Consider the following 24,327-nt stretch of genomic DNA (forward strand, 5'->3'; position numbering starts at 1 on the left):
CCAATTGTTTTTTTTTTTAAACTTGGAGCTTATATCATGTAAGGTTTTATGTTGTCATTTTAATTATTTACAAATTAGATAAAATGCTGTCAAAATACTAATAAAGACATATAAAGCAATTGGTTTAAACAAAACAGATTAAGATAAAGGGGATAATAATGTCATAACTGTTTACCTATAAGGGGAAACAGAAAAGCAATAAAACTGCTTCTGCACAATCCTGTTTTAGTTTTTAATCCCCCAACATTTCTACACTAAAGTTAGAGAACCAAGAAACATGAAGTGATTCAGGTAAGGTCAGACGTCTGTGAACGCTGCAAGATTCATTTGTAATAGGGATATGTGATGTACATATGTTGTAATTAAATCACTTGTTTTCATGCTTTTAGAGGCCATTTGCCCAATGAGGCTCATGTGGTTGTCTTTAGTTAATTTCTTGAAAGAAGCCAAGGTATTGGCTTCAACCATATGGCTCAGTTTATACCAATGTAATAATCTACCATACCCTTGTACTGGAATGCTGATAGATTGGTAGTCACCTGTGTACAGCACTGATGATGTTATAGGGAGAAAATAAACTATTCAATAAGGATGTATTCACCAACCCTATGGCATTCAGTCCTGGTAATGCACAATAAAGCAAGTTTTCTATCTGTCTTTAACTCCTCAACTGACTTGGAAAAAGGCTGGTAAGAATCAGCCAATTAACCAGTTCAAGTTTGTTTGATAAAAAACCCGAGAGCACATATAGAAACTCGAATTCGCTGCAGCAATAGAGGACCAATCAATCTAGAATCATTCTCGGTAGCCCTGTAACCTAAAGATTTATTTGATCAGTTGGCCATTTTTCTTCTCAGTCTTGTAAGTTTTTAAGTGTTGACTAGAAATTGTTTTGCGTCATCGATCGTTGTGACCTTCACTCCTCAACAGGAAAGGGTTTGTAACAACACAATTCCTGCTCCGCTTCATGCTCAAGTTTCGAAATATGGATTTCATATCAATCATTCTTACTGATCAAAGTTATAAACACCATAAGGTATATCGTGTATAAATAAATTCACACTTAAATGCTGACCGGATTATTTAATTTAATAATTAACACAAAAATAGTTCACTGCTACCAAAAAGGACTTAATAAAGTTAAGTATAAAAATTCCGTCTATTTATAATTAAAAAATCATGCAAATATTTTTGACACGCATAAGGAACATTACATTTTTACTCTCCCCACATAGCTAAGCTTATCCTATATTTATACTCTCAAATGATTGCGGGATGCAATAAATTTACTTCACTCTTCACAGTAAAGGTCAAACCCTATTAAATGTTAATGTTGGCTAGAAGCCAGCCATTTAAGGCTCTGCGCTCGTACGCACCTGGCGTACCTTAGGAGGTTTCAGTGTAGACTGAGCGAGTAACTAAACTACGTAAAATGTAGGTTTACGCTACGAACTACGAAGAGCACGTATAATGAATGGAAGGCGGAGTGGAGGATTTCCTTCTTGCATGGGGTTATGCATTTGAATTTGAATACATCGCGAAGAAGTTGGAAAACGTAACACATGACAATGGAGCTTTCTTATCAAGCCATCAAAACAGCAAATCAAGTGAGGGAGGCGGTGAGTGCGTGCAAATTTTTGTTATCAACACTGAATCTGTCGCTGGTAGGGCTCCTATAGTTTTTGCAGTAAGTAGTAAGAAGTGAGTCAGAGGTATTTGTATGTGCTACACTGTAGTAAACGGAACATATCGGGTTCAGTATGAACTCTTTTATGTTAGCCTCAGAGAAAAAAAAGACTTGTTGAAAATCGCGAATTCTCATTTTAAAATGCAAATGGTGATAAAAAATCTCGATTGTGATGCAGGAAAGCATGAACGTGTTCTCTGGAACCTTTTCTCACAACTACGGAAATACGTTAAGAAACTGTTTATTTTCCACACTTTCTACTCTTTATAGACATATAAATGGAGTCTTTGGTTGCCTTGGTAATCCTTCACTGTCACGTGATATTGTGTCATTTCAAGGCGCAGATGCGAGATTCAGCGCCATCTGTAGGAGACGCTGTCGAACTGTATCGTATGCTGTAAAGCACAAAAGTTTACAAATATTCTTGGTCCAACATGCATTATTTGGGTGGTTTTGGACTTAAAATAATTGAGCTACGAAATTCGATGAAAACCTATGATTTTTGTTCGCTTTTGTAACTGTTCTCTATGCTACGTATATTATATTTTATTAAGAATTTAGAAAAAATCCAGAAAGGTTTTGTTAATTATTTTTAAATTGTCAAACCAAGTAATTAATGTATTCAGTCATGTTGTCTTGGCTGGTATTCAGACTATTATGACCACTAGGTCTCTTTTTTCCACCAAAAGTAAAGTCTAGATTTATCACTTTAAATGGAGTTGTACTGGAAAATCAGAACTAACTAAACTACTGGATTCTAGTTTGAGCCCACGCCTTTTGTATGGGATATCCCAGAATTCTGTAAGGCCTTTTTACTGCTTTCCTGTACTTTCTGGATGTTGTCAATGTAAGTTGGCATGTCCTGTTCAAGTTCAGTATTCATACTCAATTAATTTTAAGTTTATTCTAGCATGACTTGACTTAAATACTTTACATTTGTTTACATTAATTGAAATTCTGTATCTATTCATTTCTGGAGGTGGTCTGAATTCTTTTGAATTTCCAGCACTGCTGTTGTAGTGCCAGTCATCATCCTAATTTTGCAGATCTTCGAATGTTCAGATCAAAATTTGGTAGTTTTAAGTTTCTAGGCCCTTGACCTATCAAAGAAAAATCAGAGCAGCTAATAAAGACTTTACAGTGCCTTGCGAAAGTATTCGGCCCCCTTGAACTTTTCAACCTTTTGCCACATTTCAGGCTTCAAACATAAAGATATAAATTTTTTATTTTATGTGAAGAATCACCAACAAGTGGGACACAATTGTGAAGTGGAACGAAATCTATTGGATTTTTGAAACTTTTTTAACTAATAAAAAAATGAAAAGTGGGGCGTGCAAAATTATTCGGCCCCCTTGCGTTAATACTTTGTAGAGCCACCTTTTGCTGCGATTACAGCTGCAAGTCGCTTGGGGTATGTCTCTATCAGTTTTGCACATCGAGAGACTGAAATTCTTGCTCATTCTTCCTTGCAAAACAGCTCGAGCTCAGTGAGGTTGGATGGAGAGCGTTTGTGAACAGCAGTTTTCAGCTCTTTCCACAGATTCTCGATTAGATTCAGGTCTGGACTTTGACTTGGCCATTCAAACACCTGGATACGTTTATTTGTGAACCATTCCTTTGTAGATTTTGCTGTATTTTTGGGATCATTGTCTTGTTGGAAGATAAATCTCCGTCCCAGTTTCAGGTCTTTTGCAGACTCCAACAGGTTTTCATCCAGAATGGTCCTGTATTTGGCTGCATCCATCTTCCCCTCAATTTTAACCATCTTCCCTGTCCCTGCTGAAGAAAAGCAGGCCCAAACCATGATGCTGCCACCACCATGTTTGACAGTGGGGATGGTGTGTTGAGGGTGATGAGCTGTGTTGCTTTTACGCCAAACATATCGTTTTGCATTGTGGCCAAAAAGTTCGATTTTGGTTTCATCTGACCAGAGCACCTTCTTCCACATGTTTGGGGTGTCTCCCAGGTGGCTTGTGGCAAACTTTAGACGAGACTTTTTATGGATATCTTTGAGAAATGGCTTTCTTCTTGCCACTCTTCCATAAAGGCCAGATTTGTGCAGTGTAAGACTGATTGTTGTCCTATGGACAGACTCTCCCACCTCAGCTGTAGTTCTCTGCAGTTCATCCAGAGTGATCATGGGCCTCTTGGCTGCATCTCTGATCAGTGTTCTCCTTGTCTGAGCTGAAAGTTTAGAGGGACGGCCAGGTCTTGGTAGATTTGCAGTGGTCTGATACTCCTTCCATTTCAAGATGATCGCTTGCACAGTGCTCCTTGGGATGTTTGAAGCTTGGGAAATCTTTTTGTATCCAAATCCGGCTTTAAACTTCTCCACAACAGTATTACAGACCTGCCTGGTGTGTTCCTTGGTCTTCATGATGCTCTCTGCGCTTTCAACAGAACCTTGAGACTATCACAGAGCAGGTGCATTTATACAGAGACTTGATTACACACAGGTGGATTCTATTTATCACCATCAGTCATTTAGGACAACATTGGATCATTCAGAGATCCTCGCTGAACTTCTGGAGTGAGTTTGCTGCACTGAAAGTAAAGGGGCCGAATAATTTTGCACGCCCCACTTTTCATTTTTTTATTAGTTAAAAAAGTTTCAAAAATCCAATAGATTTCGTTCCACTTCACAATTGTGTCCCACTTGTTGGTGATTCTTCACATAAAATAAAAAATTTATATCTTTATGTTTGAAGCCTGAAATGTGGCAAAAGGTTGAAAAGTTCAAGGGGGCCGAATACTTTCGCAAGGCACTGTATTGTTATGAAATAGAAAGGGAAACAAAATTATCAGAAAATGTAACTATATCACCATAAGTGGGGTTATTATAATTTAAACAGTGATAATGATGAAGATGGTGATAGCACTAGTGATTGACTGGTGCCAGAGTGACTTACAATAAAACAAGGTTGCCTAGCAAAAAGGGAACAAGAACTCACAAAATTATAACAACATACCCTGTTATAAAAATAAAAAAATACAGTAATAAAACTAAAATTGAAATATGGGTAACGCAAAGGCTCAAGATGAGATTCAAGGTACATATCATCAGTTGGTGATCCAGGATCAGATGGCTAGAGACCCATATTCACGATACACCAGCTAATCCCCAGTGGACTGTTTCAACATCTGTCACAAGGCTTCTCAGAAGCTGTGTTTTGCCTTACTTAGTCTAAACATAATGGCCCAAAGCTGCACAGACCATGTGATGTTATAAGCAGTAAGCAGAAAACATAATAGGCTCAACAGGAAATTCAAGACTGTATGCATTGCTCCTTCTGTAATAATTTGAACTTGTAATAAAGAGATGAGTTCTTATTGTAAGTGGTGCTGTGTGGATGTAAGCATCCATGGTTTATTGCTGACCATCCAGTACCTACCAGTACCATGGAGATCAGAATTCTTTCATGATTTTATATGTGGATATCTAATTCAAATACTCCTGAAAAGCACTGATCGCGTCAACTTGGGAAATGTTTTCATGACCAGCAGAAAACACAGGAACACTGAGACAGAAGTGGGAATTTAACTTTCGCATAATTTAAGACGGAGAAGAGGAGACAACTTTTCAGCTGTGTGGCTGAAGATGACTCGGGGGGATCCTTTAACAATCCTTCATCCTTTAATGAAAAGATCATTTAGCTACTAGCTTCGAAAAAAGCAAGAGCACCAACTGGTTCCCTCCTGTTTGTAAGCATTCTTCTGATCTTACTGTATTTCTCTTGCATGTGCAGGATGAAATGAAAACTGAGGCCAGAAGAAGAAATCTGCTGATTCTCATTTTCCATTACCTGTCGGAGGAAGGGTAAATAACATGGATAGTATTTAATTTTCTAGCATTATTATTAAAAGCTTGAATTACTTTGTTGCTAAATGTGACAAGAGTGTTTGGCATTACTGGTGCCATTTACTGAATGTTGAAGGTTAAAAGTTTTAACTGAAATTTAAAGGTGAAAAGTTATTTGTTTGTCTTCCTCACAGGTATTTGGATACAGCTGGTGTACTCGAACAGGAGACTAGTTTAAGCTTGCGTCGCTTTGAAGTCTGTGACAATGTAGACTTAGAGACTATCCTCATGGAATATGAAAGCTACTACTTCATTAAATTTCAGCGATATCCCAAGCTTACTAAGAAATCATCAGAATCAGGTAGGTTAAATTGGCCTCTTTAATTCTGTTATTTGTGTTTATACAGCAGAATATTTCCTTTCATTATGGATTTACAAAATTGCTGGATGTACATTCATTGATAAATACTTAAATGACATTTTAAAATGGTTGGTGTTAAGTTTTAATCTTTTTTAAAAGTACAGGGATTCTGTAATGTGACTTTTGCAACTGAATGGGCTTAGATGTCTTTGTTAATTTCCAAGATGGTAGACTTAATGTCTGTATATCGCTCTTGATATATTTTATGTGTCTTTTCCGTTTTAGGAGAAACCAGACAACCACGAATCAGTGGTCGATTAAAGAGGTAAGGGAAATTTTAATTTTTGTATTTTCTGCTGGTTACAAAATATGTAGAGAAGTTTTAAATTCATTAGAAACAAGAGGAGTTCATTTAGCCTAGATAGTCTGACCTTTAGAAGTCTGTCTAGTTTGTTTGCATACTAGTGGCTAACTGTTCTTATCCAGCCGCTTCTTGAAAGCATCAAGGGTATCAGCTTTGAAGACATGGCTGTGCACAGTATCTTGTTCTGTACTCCCACATTTTTTGTATAATATAAAGTAAATCAGGTTCTAAGTTTCAGATGCACTTTTCCTTGGTTTTCACTTGTGTCCTCTGGTTCATGTTGCACTGTTGATCCTGAAGATGTTTGACCTCCACATAGGTTTTGAATTTATTTTTAAACACTTCAGTCAAGTTTCTTATTGTCTTCTCTGTTCATCAAGCCTGAAATGATTCAGGTGTTTTACTCTGTCTGTGTAGGACATTGGTATAGGCCTGGGGATGTACCATATCTCACCTTTTTGTACCATCTTATTATGTAATGACCAGAATCATACAAAATATTCGAAATAATGTCTTACTAAGCAAATAAAAGGCAATCCATGAGTCATCCTTGTTTGAGCAAAGCCAGGCATGTGCATACAATAATGTACAGGGTGTCATCATACTGGATAATGACCACCATTTCAACAATCAATCTATCGTGTCAGAAAATGTAGTGCTACATTCACAGAAACATCTAAAAACTTCAAAAATGAAAGTTTGGCAGGGAAGATAATCTCCTCAGACTCATATTTCACCCGACTTTCTGTCCAGGTGTAATTTATTTTTTGTGTAGATGTATTTTTTGTGGAGTCATGTCTACAACAGAATTTGAAAGTAGAAGAATTTGTAGAGGTAAATTGTGCTGTGTTGTAAAATTCTCCAAGCAGATAATCAGCTAGTGCCATCTGTTTACTTTACCTGTAAGTACACAGTGTGTTTATTATAATGTGTTATCTTACAGATCCTCTAGCTCTGTAACACACACACTGCCCAGGATAAATCAGACCCACCGCCCCAGTTCTAAGTTGGGTGCAAAGAAGACTGATCCCAAAATTACAGCAAAGGACACCAGTAAAGTTGTGAGTGTTTCTGTCATAATCTGTACATCATCCTGGGCTCAGTATTGGTGGGCTTCACTTTCCTTTTTTCCATCAACATCTAGGAGAGAGCTTAAGGTGTTCTAGTTTATTATTGGATTACTGCTATTTCTGAAAGACTAGCACCTCCGGACAACAATTAGCAAAGAATTTATATCATTCAAACACTCCAAAAACCAGTGTTACACTTTAATTTATTGATGAAAAGGATTTCATTGTATACTATAGTTTTTAATTGGGAAATTAACTGCTGTCTAGAAATTCTAATAAACAAATGTGCTTTCTTTTTACCGTCAAATACAACATGTGAAATAACTGCATACAGTGTGGGTAAAGGTTTTCTCAGATATGGGTAAAAACAGCAAACAAAACCAATCTCATGACAGCATGAGAAAAGCTGCAAAGAAGTGGGTATCATTTGCCTCATAAGCAATTGTGTGCTTAACTTTGTGTTCATCTCATACAGCATGTGCACAATAACTAATAAGTACTTAGCCACTTTACCATTGTTTATGTTTCCATGGAGAACAAACCCTAAATGTAAAAAGGTACTATGCTAATAATACTATTCAATGTTGTGTAAACAGAATTCGAGATACAGATACTTTGCAAAGTACTTCAAGTTTACAAAGGACACTTTTTGACTTTAAACAAAAGGTACTGGGAACAGACATTGATTCAGGTGAAATCTTCAGTAACCTATGGATGAAAGACCTTTTGAAATGGCTTTTGAAGAGCACCAGTGAATCACTTTCTACAGGAGTGTCCCGTCCATTTCTGGTGCTCTGCAGCTGGTACAGTATATCTGCAAGTTGTGAAGGACACTTTAAAGAACCAGCATCTAGAGAGCTGAGGGAATCTGTTAAATTGCTCTAGTCCAGTGATTACCTCAGTTAAGAGCTGATTTGGAATGAAAACTACCTGTAGATACAACATTCTCCCCATGACCAGAATCGGACATCCCCATTCTGTAACATGACAAGGAAGTTTGTTTCAATCAGTGTTTTTCTCTTTGCAGGAGAATGGGCGGTTAACACCCCCAGAGACAGCTGATTTCGGATTGAACGTCTCTCCGATCAGTAGAAATGGGGGAGGGGAGGGTGCACATGCTAAAAAGGTAGACACTGATCTGTCGTTCTCTGAAAAGTTTTACTCTATTATGCCAAATGTGTAATCCAATTAAACATTAAAGTAAGCATGCCCTTACATTCACAGACTGAAAAACCTTCTCACTCTTTGTGAATAATGTAGTGAAAAATCAATTCTGGCAAAGCATGTTTTGAGTCACTTAAACAACAGTGAATAAAATATAAAATATATCTTCTTGTATTAAATTACCGTTTTGTCTGTCTCTGTATTCCCCTTGGTCATGAAAAAGTCATGTTAAAATGTAAAAAATAACAGCAAATGACAAACTAACAGCTGGTGGTTTGCTCATACTTCCTTGTTGGTGAAGTCAGCATGAGTCAGTTCCTGAAGCACAAATGTGTGCAAGGGAATTCTGCCAAGTGGCTATACAGGGACACCTTTCGAAAGCTTTGCTAAGAATGTTTGAAAAATCAGATAATGCTATTAATTATATAATTAATGCTATTGATGCCTCTTGACTAGATATCTTCTATAAAAAAATACTTTAGAATTAAACAAAAAATGCATAAGACACACAGCATGTGCTTTGTCACTGCTTTATTCAAGAGTTGACTTCCTTTTTCTTTGCTGTGAGAATTAAAACATACAGTATTTACTCAAGCTCCCAGGGTTTTTTCTTTGCTCAGGGCCAGCTGATTGACTATCGTGGGTTGATTCAAGATGCTGTGAAAGGAGCCTCTAATGAAATAACAATGAATGGCTTGATCAGTAACCCAGACCCTTCGGTAGGTTGTCACCCTTGTGAATTCTGATTGTGACCAAACCATAAGCAGATCTAATTTCTAAAGATGTGGAAAGAGATACAATTGAAATGATATGTGGGAGTGATTATAAAAAGAGTGCTATAAAGAGTTATCCAGAAACATCAATATCCTAAGCACTCCTTCAAAAGAAACTACCTTTGCAAGAAATAATGTAATTCTTCTTTATTCAGGAGACCCTGCTTAAATTCAAAACTCTGCTTAAATAAACATACACCAAAAAAGTTCTATAAAGAAGTTATTATCTTTCAACTTTAGGAAATAAAAATAAATTAAAACAGCAACATTCCCACAGTCCTTAGCAGTAAATCTTAGTGTCTACTGGTTTCTCTGCTACATAACAGCACCAGTTTTTAAAGAAATAGAAGAATGTAATATTGTATGGTATGTAGTCTGTATTTTAGTAATTTTGCTTATTCTGAATGAAAAAGCACAGATACTATCTTTAGGGCAAATAAGCTTTCTTTGATTTGGGCTCAAAGAATGCCTTAATTTTTTTATATATTTCTTTCGTGTAGGAGCGCCTGATGAAGCCTATCAGTGCCTTCAGCGGAATGAACAGTGAGATGAGAGAGCTGGCGGCTGTAATAAGTCGGGTGAGACGGGCCATGAAAATGGCTTCCCAGAATGATAATTGTTTTGTTGACAAGGTTAAAAGCTGACTTCAGTACATTGAAATTACTCCAGTCTTCATATATTTTAAAACGTTTGAGTCAAAAATGTACAAGAAGTAGAGGTTAAAGGAAAAGTAGAAGAAAAAGCACAGATTTAAAAATCTCTGTCAACATATTTGTGACGGCAAGAGCTCACATCCAACTGTGACCATGCGGGCAAACATGACATTCAAATCCTGTAGGTCATATGCCCATCTAGTGTCCTACTCAGGAAGAATTGACATTTTCAAGTCTTCAGCAGCTTGGACGCACCACCTTTGTTTAAGGGGGTCTCAGACTCAATTCCTGGATGGTCTTCTGGTTGAGCTGCACAAAGAATTAGCTGTAGGACTTGGGTCATGTGTGCAGATGGACAAACAGTTGGATAAATCAAGAATACACTTTCCACTGATCTCCCACATCACATTCTGAAATTATTCTCTGGTGGTCTTGAGCCTGGAGGTCAAAGAATGATGGACAATGGGATGACAGTACAGTACTGAACAGTCAGGTGACTTGCTCAGGGCATGAAAAAGCTTCATGTTGAGTATAGTGTTAAAGCAATCCCAGAAACATAATGGGATGTACAGTATGTATATTTCAGAACCCTTATCAGTCTCATTATGCACTGTAGGTGTATTAAAGTATAGGTAAAATCAGAAATTTAAGAATTATTATAACACAGACCCAAAAGGTTTAGACAGTAGTTTGGTCTTAATGTTTTGACTACTATGGATTTACTAATAAAGAAAAAAACATAGGGAGAGTTATATCTTATAAAAGGATGTGTGGAGAATTTTGCTGTTGTACCATTAGAGGGCAGAAAAGAACCATTACTGTTGTGTTAACGCTGCAGCACATTCTGGTTGCACTGGAAGGATCTGTGTTAACGCAGTTCTAAAACCATTTACTGCCTGTCTTCTTTTAAAGGATATATATTTGCACAACCCAAATGTGAGGTGGGAAGACATAATTGGAGTGGACGCAGCAAAGCGTTTAGTCAAAGAAGCTGTTGTCTATCCTATTAAGGTAAGGAGGTGCTGATGCTGATGGTATTTCTTAAACTGCTCTGGAGATGTGTTATATATTGTACTGTATGCCCACGTAAAGATACAGGGAAGAACACTGGAGTTATTTCTTAGTGCATGCAGGGAAAAAAAACTTCTCATGGCAGAGTATTTTTGCTTGATTACTGTACTTATATAATCAAATGTGGAAGAATATTTTCCTAGTAGAAAGAATAATATATACTCCTATGAGTTGCTCCTTCACTTTTAACTGAGTAGAAATAAAGCAATGAGAAATATAATGCACATATATATTTAATTCTGAATTATTCCTTTTTCTCACATTAGTATCCCCAGCTATTCACAGGCATTTTGTCTCCTTGGAAAGGACTGCTGCTCTATGGACCTCCAGGTATTTAGGGATTGACTGACAATAAGCTATGAATTGGATCTCCTTAATATAACTGTGTTAGTTCACTGTTTAAAATACCATACATTGAGATAGCAGGATTATGTAGCAGAGTTGTGATTACATCTGTAGTACTAGGCTTACAGTACATTCACTAGGTTTGCATACAGGCTTACAACACAGAAAACTACTTTTGTAGGCAGCTCTACCTGTATAGAATAAAAGAGCAGAAAATGTGAGCTAAATTCAATACTTTTAAAGCCTTCATTGTAAGCCATACTAGATTACTAGATTCTTTACATTACTTGACTTCTGTGGTTTTTTATAATGAAGGAAAACAGAGTGCCGTTTTTAAGGTGGTAATTGCATCCTTTCCCTGTCATTAATGTGAGTTTAATACAATATCTCTATATATGGTTTCCACTCACCTGAAGTGTCTTGTCTTGTAGGCACTGGAAAGACACTGCTTGCCAAGGCGGTGGCCACAGAATGCCACACTACGTTCTTTAACATCTCCGCATCCAGCATCGTTAGCAAGTGGAGGGGGGACTCTGAGAAGTTGGTTCGAGTAAGGTTGCACTGCTCTGTACTTTCCTGGCAGGGGTTTCTAACACTTGCATGCCTCCCGTCTTGTTAAGTACTTTTTATGAATGATTCTTTATTCACTGTTAAAGGAAGAAAAGAGCGTCCAGAAACATTTCTCCAAAGTAATTGGCATGACGGTGTGAGAATAACTCATATTCATATTCAGCAGTCTTTTTCATGATTAATGTGTGAAGTGCAGTTTTCTGGACAGGAGTGTGTAGTCACTATAAAACCCCAAGTTTGGTGACTGATGGCATCTTGACTTCACAGCATCAAGCTAATCAATTCCAGGTGTTTAATCAAGCTCTTTCTCTGGGCTCATGCGGACATGACATTTCAGCAGGAAATCCGTATCATGCTGGTGTAACAATAACTTTCTTGTGACATTAGAGTACTATGTTGGCCCTGCTCGCCTAGACTTCACCGCTATTGACATCTTAGTGGCTTCTAGGGATCAGAAACCTGCAAACAGGCACATGCTTGTCCAGGCTTTAGGAGAAGAATGGGAGAAATCCCACAAGACAGCATCTATAGCCTGGTGCAAAGCATGACTGATTCCAGTGGTGGCTACACATGCTACAAATCCGTGACTGTCTTGGTTGACCACCTATTGATCAAACCTTCAGATGGCAAATTAGAATTATTTATCACATGTTTATTCAGTAAAATATCAAATCACCTGTTACAAAAGATTTTGTCATTATCCTGATAACTTTGTGAATTATTTGCAGTTGTTTCGATGCCCTGTATATGTTTTATTTCACTTATCATTTCTCTTGTAGCATCACTTAAGTTAAAGGAAATACTGTTGTAAACCTTTTTGACCATATATGTTGTCATTTGAAGCTCATGATGGAAACATCACAAGGATGATATATTTTCCACCTTCACAATATTGCTTGGTAATGGTCTTTGCTCTTTCCTTGTATTTTTAATACAAATATTCAGCAATATCTTTATCATCAAGGTTTGACTGCTCTAATGCCTACCTTACTGGGATATTTACAAAGGTACAGTAGTTTCTTGACTTCAGTATGACCAGAAACTGATTGAAAATTACTCTACATCTGCAAACTTTCATCCTTTATAATTACACAGCCTCCCTAAAAAATTTCAAATTGATTTTAAGGTTTTTCTGCTCATATATACAGTATATATATATCAATGCTGTTGTGACTTATCTGGCTATAAGCAGCTGTAGTAGTTCTAGTATTTCTTCAGGCTCAAAACTCATTTCACACTCATGTTTTTTTTTTCATTTGCATTTTATCTGTAGGGAAGATACAATAAAGGACTAGTCTCTACTAGTCCCAGAATGAAGCATTTTACAGTATATGACAAGAGGGACTTGAACTGTATAAATGAGTTAAAAACAAAGTTTCAGTTCATGAGACTCACCTGGTTCCTTGTGATCCAAGGACCTCATCAAATCAAATATTCTTGAAAGAAATTGCATCTGCAGAATGATTCGGGTAATTTTACTCCATATGCGAATGCACCAGCACAGCATGTGAGGATACCTCCCAATGCTAAGCATTAGATCAGGCCCCACATAATCGCTATTGGTTTATATGAATAGCATGTAAATTAACCACCCATAAGGGAATAATACTGTTTATGTATGTGACAATATACAGCCATTCTATTTATTCACAATTGGGAAGAAAATGTGCACTTGGTGACCACATTGTGCTTTGTTGATAGCTCGCTCACACTGTTGCACAATCCGTGTGACTAGGTGAGAGTAGGTGGGAAACAGCAGCTGAGCTGGTAAGCATAATTATCTCCACAACATGTGTAAGGAGCAGGATCGGTCAATTCCTCTTCTCTTTATCTTCTTCTCTGTGTTCACACTCCGGGGTAACAGAGCTCAGTGTAAAGTATTTTCCTGTGGTGACAATCATGAAAAATGCCTCTGTAAAATAAGCATTTTTTCTTTTCTTAGGTACTCTTTGAACTGGCCAGGTATCATGCCCCTTCAACTATTTTCCTGGATGAGCTGGATTCTGTGATGGGTCAGAGGGGAGCTGGGCCAGGGTATGGGACATCTTATTAATAATTTGTAGCCAAAGTGAAGCAGTCTTGTTTCTGCTTTATGACTAAATGAGCTACTGTCTTTCTCCTGGGCATATTTCTACCTGCTGCTGAGATAAAGACCAGATGAAAGTGCTCCCATACTGTAAGTTCCTGTGACCCCCCAGAGTGGTATGAAATGGCTATGATGTTCCTAACTCTCGACTGAACAGATGTTAGGTTATAATGGGAACCACATTGCTCTAATTACTCTCCAGGAGTGAGAAGTGTAATAAACTAAATAAATCTCAGTGACATTTCCTATCTCAAGCAAGTAAAAATGAATTCAATTTTTGTAGTGCTCAGTATCATCTTGGACAACAAAACTGATTTGTAAAATGTCATTGGTAGGTGCCCTGTGACCTTTGCTGTAAGCACCCTGTAAAAGAAAGATTTACAACTTATAAGGTGAAGTAGACATATTGTGAATGACTGCATGCCTAAGCAAACAAGGGCTTTTCAGTTTAAGAGTCATTTGCAGATGTAGACTAGGCAAAAGAAAAGATTGTAAAGATGAGCTATGATGGACTGGATAGCCTTTTTATTGTTCTTCAATTTTTCTTAATTACATAAATGCAAAAAACAACTTACAGTATTGTATCTGGGATTTACAATGATGCAATGCATTTAAAACCTATGCAACAAAGGATCAAGGTATTTTTTAGTATTAATATGGCTAATGTGTTTCAGGTAGTGTATTACTCTAGTTATACTTTGATAAATATCTTTAACAAGATTTTTTTTTGCCTTTTTCCTGCCTTCTCCTTGTTGTTGAACTTTGACTACCACCTTGACATAATGCATTTCATTCCTGACATGCATCATCATCTATTTTGTGTGGTTCAGACTGTTTTGAATTAAATGGTATACATGTTGCTTACAAATCATTTTAGCTGTCTCTTAAAACTTTGGTTAGGAAATGCTAAAAAAGGTTTTTATCTACTTCTCAGTGTTAAGCATTGCATAGTCCCCTCAGTCCTTTTGGCTACTGTGCTGTGTTTTAAGTGGCCACTGGTTATTGAGAAGCACACTAAAAACAGATGGATGAGTAATGGGACAATGTGGTGCACAGACAAAATTCATCATAATGAAACTTGTCTTGCTATCGGAGTTTGAGGCTGGGAGTAGTCCAGTAACTCAGTCTTGTGTTTCTCTTTGGTCCCTCAGGGGCGAACACGAGGGCAGTCGTCGAATGAAAACAGAGCTTCTTGTTCAGATGGATGGCCTGGCACGGTCCGATGACCTCGTCTTTGTGTTGGCTGCATCCAATTTGCCATGGTGAAAAATTCCTTCCATTTAAAATAAAAGGCCTGATTACAGATTCAAGAATCCTGCCATATTAGAATGAGAAACTCTGACCCCACCCAAAAGAAAAAAGATTAGTAATCAACTTGCAGTACTTCTATATCCTTAGTATATAGTCTTCTATATATATATATGCATTGGCCCTATGTAATTCCATGGGACAGTGTCTGTTCCACCTTTTTAGTGCTATAGCTCTATGTCAAAGCTGTTTGGTCTAGAATGGTAACTCTTTACAGTTGCGCCTCAGTGTTTATAATGAGGGTTAAACGTGGTGTGGAATTTCTTAGGTTTTCATATACAGATTTTCTTCCTCCATTGGGATGGAAGCTGCAGTCAAATGATGTCCAATCTCGGCCAGAATCAGAACTTGTACACTTCCCTTGTTGACTGCAGTGACTTTGCTGACAGAGTGATTCAGTATATTAGACTTTAATCCAACCAAGCTCTTTGGGGATGCAGGGAGCTGGATCATGCCATGCTTCGCAGATTAGAGAAGAGGATTCTCGTGGGCCTGCCAAACAATGAGGCCAGGCAAGCAATGATTAGCCACTGGTTGCCTCCATCCAGTAACACGGGAGGTGTGGAACTACGGACTGAATTAGACTACAGCCTTCTTGGACAAGTAAGAAAAATGAGCATCTACAATACAAGATTCAGTTTTACATTTGTGTCGAATTACCAGAGATTTAGGATTTTTCCTATTTAAACATGAATATTCCATTTCATTTAGGAAAAAGTTACAGTCTAACAACATTATTTTCAAATCAAATCAATTTTTTTTTTTTTGTTTACAGCTGCTTAATTTGCAAGTGATATGCCCTTTGACTGGTTTTATTCTGTAGTGACATTTGACAAAAGTGGGATTTAACATTCAGAAACTCATTCTTCATTTAAATTACTTAATTCGTAGCTTTAAAGTTTTAATGACATAATTAGAGATCTATGGGGGCAGGATTTTTATTAAATGTTTTTCAGAAGTGTTCATGAATTGAACAGATGCAAAAAGACAGGCATTCGAACTTCTGTCAATTGAAATTAAAAATAACTTTTGATATGTCTTTCAGGAAACGGAAGGTTATTCTGGCTCTGACATAAAATTAGTGTGTAAAGAAGCAGCAATGAGACCTGTACGAAAAATATTTGATGCCCTTGAAAATCACCATGCAGGTAGGCATGAGTTCTTACACTATGATCTTCCTTTCTGTGCGCAGCTTTCAACCATCCTGGCCATTTGCCTACTGCTTATGGACAGTTCATATAACTGTTTTCATATCTGATTTCTTCTTTGGTATTCTTGCCTCATCCATATATTTTGCAAAAAAAAACCATTTACTTAAGGAAGTTTGAGAAAGTATTCTGACCTGTTTATGAAGGTGAGGAAGCAGTACTTTATTGCACACAACCGCATAAGCTGGTGATTAAAGTATCGTGCATGTTAATCAATGGTGAAAGCTTTTCTTTGGGTGACTTTGGAAACACAACCTTGTATGATGCCCATTAGATGCTATACATGCCATGGTACACTAGTACATTATTCAGATGAGTTTCTGAATGAACAGCTCAACTGTGAAGTACAAAACATTTTTTTATGCCTTTCAGCATGAAATGAACCTTTGCTTTTTCCTTATTATACATCGTCATATTATGATGATACTCACAGGAACCCCTGTCTCATTTATTTTCTTACTGACTGCAGGTAACACAGAGATGCCTGTGCTGAAACTGGAGACTGTAACCACAACAGATTTCCTGGACGTCATTGCTCACACCAAACCCTCTGCAAAAAGCTTGAATGAAAAATACATGGCGTGGCAGAACGAGTACGAGTCAGTGTGAACACGCTATGACTGTGTGAGACTTTTAAGAAGAGATGTACGTTTCCTTTGACAACATGCTCATCTAGGGGACATCTGAAGTGCAAAGAGGCTGCTGAAGTGTAAAGAATATAAAGGCCACGTTTTCATTCCAGGATAACAAAGCCTGATGTACAGTGGAATTTACAATGCATCTCTATATTAAAGGCTGATGCTGTTGAGTTGTAAACTGTTTTATCAACTCAAGCACGTTTAGGTTTTTAACATTAAAATACGCCACTTAGTACTGATTCTTAGCAGTTTTCAATTGATACTTTTACACTTATAAATTATACTTTATCATTTATATGATGGTTTCCTCAATATTTTTCACTACACATTACCTTGGTAAAATGTAATTGGATGAATGACCAACTGAAATCATACAGCCTCTTTCTATACAGTTATCAAATTCAAGCATGAGGAAAATAGGCCTCTTTAACTCAGCAGCATCTTAAGAGCTATGTAGCTCTGGTAAACTGCTCAATTTAATACCAAAAATTAGTTCAGTTGAGGTACTGAGTGCTGAGCTTCAGAAAAAGCTGCCCTCCATGACTAGAGTTAGACACTCCTGTCCTTAGATTTTATTCAAAACCATTCTTAAGAAGTGTACCATTTACTGCACTGACTTGACTCTATGCATCTATTTTTTAACTTGACTAGTTCATACTATGTTATAGTTATAAGTTACTTGAATGTTCACTTTTTTGTTTTCTTAACCTAGAGTAGTATACATATAAGAACAGGGAAAAATACTGTTTCTGAAACTAACAAAATAAAGTGAAAAGAACAAGATATTGTTCCACTTGTGTATGGATAAATTACACTAGAAATTATAGAAATTATTTTACTTGTATCACAAGAATTCGAAAAATCCCTATGTGTTATCCAGCAATCCATTTTTTACTAGCCCATAAAACAATATTTAGTACCTGAAACATTTAGCCTCTACATTGCCTTTTTTAATATTTTATAAATCAGTGTTTCCTATCTGCCAGATATATCTAAATAAGGAAAAGGCACTGAACATTAACCTAGGGACATCATGTTGTATGTACAGATTAAGCAAATTTCAAACATACTATATGTTAAATGAGATATTTATTACTTAAAATATTACTTCATACATACATGTACTTCATAATACATGCCTGGCATAATTTGACAAAGAATAACCCACTAACAAGCTTCAGACAACTGCAAGGAGCAAAATGATCTTTACCATTTTCCTGCTTATATTAGGTTTTGAAGTATATGGTCTACAGCTTGAAGGAAGCTGTCACAGGTCAGATAGGGTGGTGGGTTTATTTTTACTTCATCTCCTTGTCTGTATTTTCCTGAAAAAAAGCAAACTATGTATTAGTTACATCATGTCTACTCACTTTTATTTCTTCGATGGTTCAACAGTTTTTAAAAAAAAAAAATCCTTTCAAATGCAATATTCAAAAAGAACATTGATTAGCAGAAGCACAAGGGCACTATAACAGTATCTAGGAACTGCAAAGATGGTATCAATGGAACAGCGAATGTGTTTGTAAAACATCATAAATAAGTTCAGCCATTGATACTAGATATACTGTACGTTGGCCTTTTTTACTACATCTTCCTGGCAAAAAAAAGATGCCAGACTGTTGATCAGACTGTTATGGTGCATTTAAAAATTATTGCTGACACCCCACTTACCTGTTTTTACTAAAATTCCCATCATTCCAGAGTTTTGGGCTCCTCCAATGTCATCTCGTACATCCTGTTGGCATAAGCAGAAATATTGTTCTGTTGAAACAGATGTCTGGATGTGTATAAAAAGCAACATCATTAAAACTGAAAGCAGGCTCTTAAAACATGCAATGAAATTGAAAGTTCCACATGTTCCTTGTGTGATGCATATATACAGTCTATTTCATAGGTAAAAGCTAGCTAGGTCATGCTGATGAACCCTAATAAAAACCCTTATATATAAACCAGGTTTTATGTCCTCATTATTTTATATATATCACATAGAATGTCATAAATGTTACTTTAACAAATAAATGGTTTTTCACAAATACTATTTTCATGTAAATGTTTATATGGGGTATAAAACTCTTTAAATAACTTAAATCCCTGTGGATCAATATTTTCATACATTTTATACTGACCCTACAGTAGCGGCTTTTGGTTAATATTTTTGCTTCCTGATTTACAATCACAGTCAATACCCTAACAAATTAACCAAATACAGTTAGCTTGCACCTAACACGCACATCACCAATCATGATGGCTTCTTCGGGTTTACAGTCTAGGTTTCGGAGCGCCTCGAGGAAGAATGTTCTCTCTGGTTTCCCCACAACTGTGGCCTTAGTGTCTGTTGCATATTCCAGTCCCGTGACGAAGGGCCCAGGCCCCAGAGCCAGCCCATCTTTCCTCTTGTAGTATCGAGCTTTGTGTATAGCAATCAGTGGAGCTCCATCAAGGATTAACCTTGGGGGAAAAAGACACAAAACTGTTTATTCTTCCCAAAATCCATTTTCTGATGGAGCGGGTCATTCTGATAGTGTTTAATGCACTACTTGAGAACTAGGACATTAGAATGAACTAATACAAAATGCCAGGCCCACTTAATAGGCAATTGGTTAATACTAACTTAGTAAATATCTACTCTTTTTGGTGTGATATTGATGCAGTTCAAGGGCGACCACAGATATGTTGAATACTCTAAGTATTAACATGCTGTATTGGAGCAAGACAAAGCAATGCAAACAGAAATTAAGACATATGGACACCTGCCTGTCTCCAGAAGAGGTTGGTGCTGAAGAACAGTCAGAATTGTGGGGAAGTATTGGTTCAGTCGATTATCACAGTATTCTAACCAAGTATAAAACATTAACATTCCACTGATACACTACTCACAGAATGTAAACCAAAATTATGCTAAGATATTTTTATGTAGTAGACAAAGCTCAATATGTTTTTGACATTTGTTTGGGAAATGAAAGAGGAAGAGGAATAAAGATTAGCTGCATGAAGTTAAATCTGATTTGTGTGTCTTACCTAAAGGCTTTGTTCATTGTTTGGTAGTTGAAGTGGTCAGGAGCTAATCCTATTACCACTGCATTGGGATCAGAGGTCTCAATTCCTACAGAAATAAACAGAATTTCTTAACATTTAATTTATAAACCCCAGGGAATCTTAAATTAGACTGAACGACAAAATATTGTGTCACATTTATTTTGACAGTTTTCTCAGTGACCAGCAAATGCCTCTTACCAAAACATTTCACCAACCTAAGCCAGGGAAAAATGCAATTACAAACCGGAGAACACGTGAAAATTGAAGAAAGGCAGATTTGGAAGAGAACACTTCCACAAAGTGAATAACATATACGGATTATTATTTATTATGCCCATAGATATATCAGACATACACCGATATACTGATTTTTAATTACAATCTCTGCATTTCTGTAGTCCTAGCTAAATCTCAGGCCTTGAACAATTTGGCCTTCTTAAACTTCCTTCTTAGATCATCTGCTGAAGGAATATCTCCACATCTTTTCCACATCACCTATTGTGTGGTGGGACTTCTGGCAAATAGTGGCTACCCTGTGACACCCATGTAAGAGCAGCACTTCAATGGTGGATGAAGTCAGCCCTTTCTTATATGTAAAGTGCTTTGAGATCCCCTGGTATGAAAAGTACATTAAAAAGGCAAGGAAGTAATCATCCATACCTGAAAAGTCTTCCAGAGTGCTATTCTCCACCAGAAGTAGTGGTCTGACATTTTGCTGTTCAACAAGGCTCCTGGCTGCAGTCAAGGAAGTGAAAATCTCAGTCTCTTCAATGTCAAACTCCAGTCTTTTCAGCCTTTCAAACAGGATTCTTTTGCACTCTTTGGTTGTGTTGGTCACAAACTTAACATTGACAGGTGCCCTGCGTAATCTAAAGAAGAGTAAAACAGGAAAAGTTGTATATTACAATATAACTCAAATATTTTCATTATTAAACAGCTGAGACAAATATGCCAAGAGGACTTCACATAAGAAGTGACACCAAGACAACAACAGACTATAGATACAGTAGGTTTTACACACACATGACTGAAAATAGTGCAACTGTATATGTGAGTGCTATTCCAGAAATGTAGACTGCTGTACAACAGCACACATGAAATACACGTAATATAAATAAGTATGTGTGTGTACAAAAGTCACTAGCAATCACTGAGTATTAACCAGAGCAAAACTGATGCCTAGACAACCATTAACATCTCTGTATTGTTGCACTTCTCGATAAGTGGTTCTCAATACAGATACATGCAGTTTCACAAGCATTTAAAACTAAAACTCACAATGTGCTATTTTGAAAAGGCAAGATAGATAAAAAATAGATATAAGTAATGAAAATTAAAGTTTGGTGTACATTGTTGGGTTGGTATGGTTTTGATGGCTCCTGCTCAACGACCTCATCTTCTCACACTACATCAAACTAACCTGGCGAGAGCTTCTTGTGCTCCAGGAACCGCTGAGTCCTCGATGTGCAGAGTGCCGCTGAGATCGATCAGCACTGACTTCACAACACGCCGAACCGCCATGCCCAGCTGGAGCTATGCAGACAATGAAAATAGTTGCACTTCAGAAGACCTGCAAGATAGAAAAAAGGGAGTATCATTCATGCTGAATCATTACTGTGGTGAGTAATTTCCACATAGGGGTGCTCTTCCGTGGTACAAAATTAGTCTACTCCTAGAACATGACATTGAACTTAACTGTGATAGCAACTAGGACCAAATCCAGGGTTAAGGAAGAAAAATACAATAAAATATGAGGGTTAGACTAATCCTCACTTTAATTTCCTAAAATGTCGACTTGTGAATCCCCACCTTTCAAAATTACAAACCTACCACGGGTTTTGAAACCACAACTTGTGTCATGCCGCCTAATGGACAAACAAAAAACAAAATTTACATACAGAGTTTTTGTCTAAAATGCTAACATATGCACGCTCACTAAAATCTAATTTAAATCTTGCCATTTAAAATGGCTTTGTAATCATCCTATAGTCAGTACAGTCACAGTGTAGAACTTAATGTTCATGACACATGAAGCCTTGTGACTCACCAAAGGAAAGGCAATATCTCAGAGCACCAGATGTCTGTCCAGACATTTTTCTTAAAAATCTGTCATCTTTGGTAGCCAGGCAATCAACACAATAATTTGGATTTTAACATAATTGTAAGGCTAGAATGTGCTCAGTATGGCTCATCCAGTTATAACCTGGCCACAACAGACAGACCAGAGATCACTGGGACAAAAATAAGGTATCTAACTGGAACTGCACCAGGCAGCAGCACACACCTCAGCGTCACTGAGGCTGCGTGTGTTTGAAGGCCTGTGACATGCAGGTTTGCATTGTTACCAGCACAAACTGCACCTATTCTGCATCCAATGCTTAACCCTCATGTCAGTCTTATGGGGCTTGTGTGTGAGTACTCATTTCAAAATTGGAGCATTCATCCATTCTCTTAACAGGTTTATTTCAATTAAGAGTCTTAGGGAAGCCAGAGCCTATCCTGGCAAGCAACAGGAACAAGCCAGGGTACACCCTTAAGGGGAAGCCATTCACACCAGTTGTCCCAGAAGCCAGTTAACTTGCCAGTATGCTTTTTGACTGTGGGAAGAAACTGGAGGACCCAGAGAAAACCCACACAAACTAAAGAGAACAGACAAACTTTATACAGATGGTACCCAAGACCCTAGCACTGTGAGGCAGCAAAGCTAACCACTGTACCACATAAAGTGAAAAAGATTATCTTTAAAAAATAAAACAAAAAATCTTACTTGTGATCAAGACCACTGCTGTGCCACTTGGGGACAGTAACCTAAAATGTCTATCTGTAGAGCAGCATGACAGCACTAATGCAGATTATTTAATGCTAACAGCTGACATTTTATCAGTTTATGAAAAACAGAATGGCTTCTGCTGTTTTATTTAGAAATGCTGGATTTGTGCATTTATGTATCAGTCACTGAAAACACAATTAATACTCTTATTCAACGCTTAAATCCACGGATTAGATAAAGGATATATAGCTGCCAATAAGGGTTGGGATGAATGCATTATTTTCTATGCCATGTAAATTTGACAGCTCTTCAATGGATTAAAATATCGTGTTAAATTCATTTACAGAGCACACATCCTCGATACAGACGGAGAGTTATCTATAAAATGCCCGGTGCATTTCATCCCCCTTACGTGTGTGTATTCGAGAGAAAAGCCGAGAAAATGTATATACATGCTCATATATACTGATATTTCCAAGCGTTTGTAATTCGGCTAAATAAGAACTACTGTACATAATTACGACAACCATTCCCACAACCGGCTTAAAACTGCAGAACTTTGGCAGCCCTCTCAAAAAAAACTATACACTATGCTTTTGTTTCACTTTAAGGAGAGATTTTAGCACCCACGGTAATTTATTAAAAACATTCAAGCAACTGTCCTGCTAATGTCATGTTTTTGTTTCCAATCACCTACAATATCTTTCGTTACTCACTTCCTCTTTGCGGGGTCCTTCAGTTAATTAGTAGACCTCCGAAGCGCCTGCCTGAACTGTTGAAACTTAAGTGAGCTGAGGCAGCCGCCAAGATGAGCCGACAGCATACGAGCCATTCAGACGTATTAGAACGTTGTAGTTAACTTTTATTCTTTTTTATCCTGTGGGTTTTGATTAGCGTTATATAGTAGTTTCCCTTTAGCTCAACTGGCTGGGTTCTTGTTGAGTGACGCCGGAGGCCCGGGTTCGAATCCCTAACGGTGGGGGTGCCCGCCTGAGGCGGCGAGGGCGCATACCGACGTGAACCCGAGAGCACTACAATATTTTTTGTTGGTCTAAACCATTAAAATACAGAAAAGATCAATAGGCAATATCAGGCCAATAGGAGTCATAATTAGAACTGCTATTATACTTCATGAATATATCCAATTTTAACCCTCTTGCTAATCATAGAGGACTGGCTTTAAATTCAGAATTTAACAATTGTGTGTTAAAACCCCGGATCGGACACTGCTGTTGTACCTTGAAGGTACTCCGATTACTCCAGAAAAATGCCAAACTGAACAAATGAATGTAAATTTTACGCAGCCAAAAAACGGAATATTAACATATTTGCATACACCAGTAAATACAGATCACCAACAGGCTCCTTATATGTGCCTCTGTAATAACAGGACACCTTTCAACGGTCTTTGTTTAAATGCAAAA

General features: G+C 37.3%; 2 protein-coding genes across 3 annotated transcripts; one reads left to right on the top strand and one right to left on the bottom strand.

The window, feature by feature from the left end:
• Positions 1-1,371: 1,371 nt before the first annotated feature.
• katnal2 (katanin p60 subunit A-like 2) lies at positions 1,372-17,880 on the top strand. Its single transcript, XM_088628785.1, has 16 exons — positions 1,372-1,619; positions 5,434-5,504; positions 5,681-5,847; positions 6,133-6,172; positions 7,155-7,272; positions 8,309-8,407; positions 9,066-9,164; positions 9,719-9,796; positions 10,784-10,882; positions 11,209-11,272; positions 11,719-11,837; positions 13,800-13,891; positions 15,095-15,205; positions 15,692-15,854; positions 16,297-16,399; positions 16,929-17,880. Exons 1-16 carry the CDS (start codon positions 1,563-1,565, stop codon positions 17,066-17,068), a joined length of 1,620 nt encoding a protein of 539 aa, XP_088484911.1. The 5' UTR covers positions 1,372-1,562; the 3' UTR covers positions 17,069-17,880.
• Positions 17,881-17,967: 87 nt separating this feature from the next.
• On the bottom strand, positions 17,968-23,852 carry hdhd2 (haloacid dehalogenase-like hydrolase domain containing 2). Of its 2 annotated transcripts, none has more exons than XM_088628787.1 (7): positions 23,620-23,852; positions 21,554-21,666; positions 20,794-21,002; positions 20,116-20,200; positions 19,329-19,545; positions 18,769-18,832; positions 17,968-18,422 (listed from the first exon to the last, which is right to left on the bottom strand). In XM_088628787.1, the coding sequence occupies exons 2-7, from the start codon at positions 21,652-21,654 to the stop codon at positions 18,319-18,321; spliced, it is 780 nt and encodes a 259-aa protein (XP_088484913.1). In that variant the 5' UTR covers positions 21,655-21,666; positions 23,620-23,852; the 3' UTR covers positions 17,968-18,318. The 2 variants fall into 2 exon arrangements, with proteins under 2 accessions (XP_088484913.1, XP_088484912.1); XM_088628786.1 differs by having other exon boundaries at positions 21,554-21,703; positions 23,620-23,849.
• Between the last annotated feature and the right edge of the window lie 475 nt (positions 23,853-24,327).

The sequence above is a fragment of the Lepisosteus platostomus genome, chromosome 4 (genome assembly GCF_059453375.1).
Source record: "Lepisosteus platostomus isolate fLepPlt1 chromosome 4, fLepPlt1.hap1, whole genome shotgun sequence".
Lineage (NCBI taxonomy): Eukaryota > Metazoa > Chordata > Actinopteri > Semionotiformes > Lepisosteidae > Lepisosteus > Lepisosteus platostomus.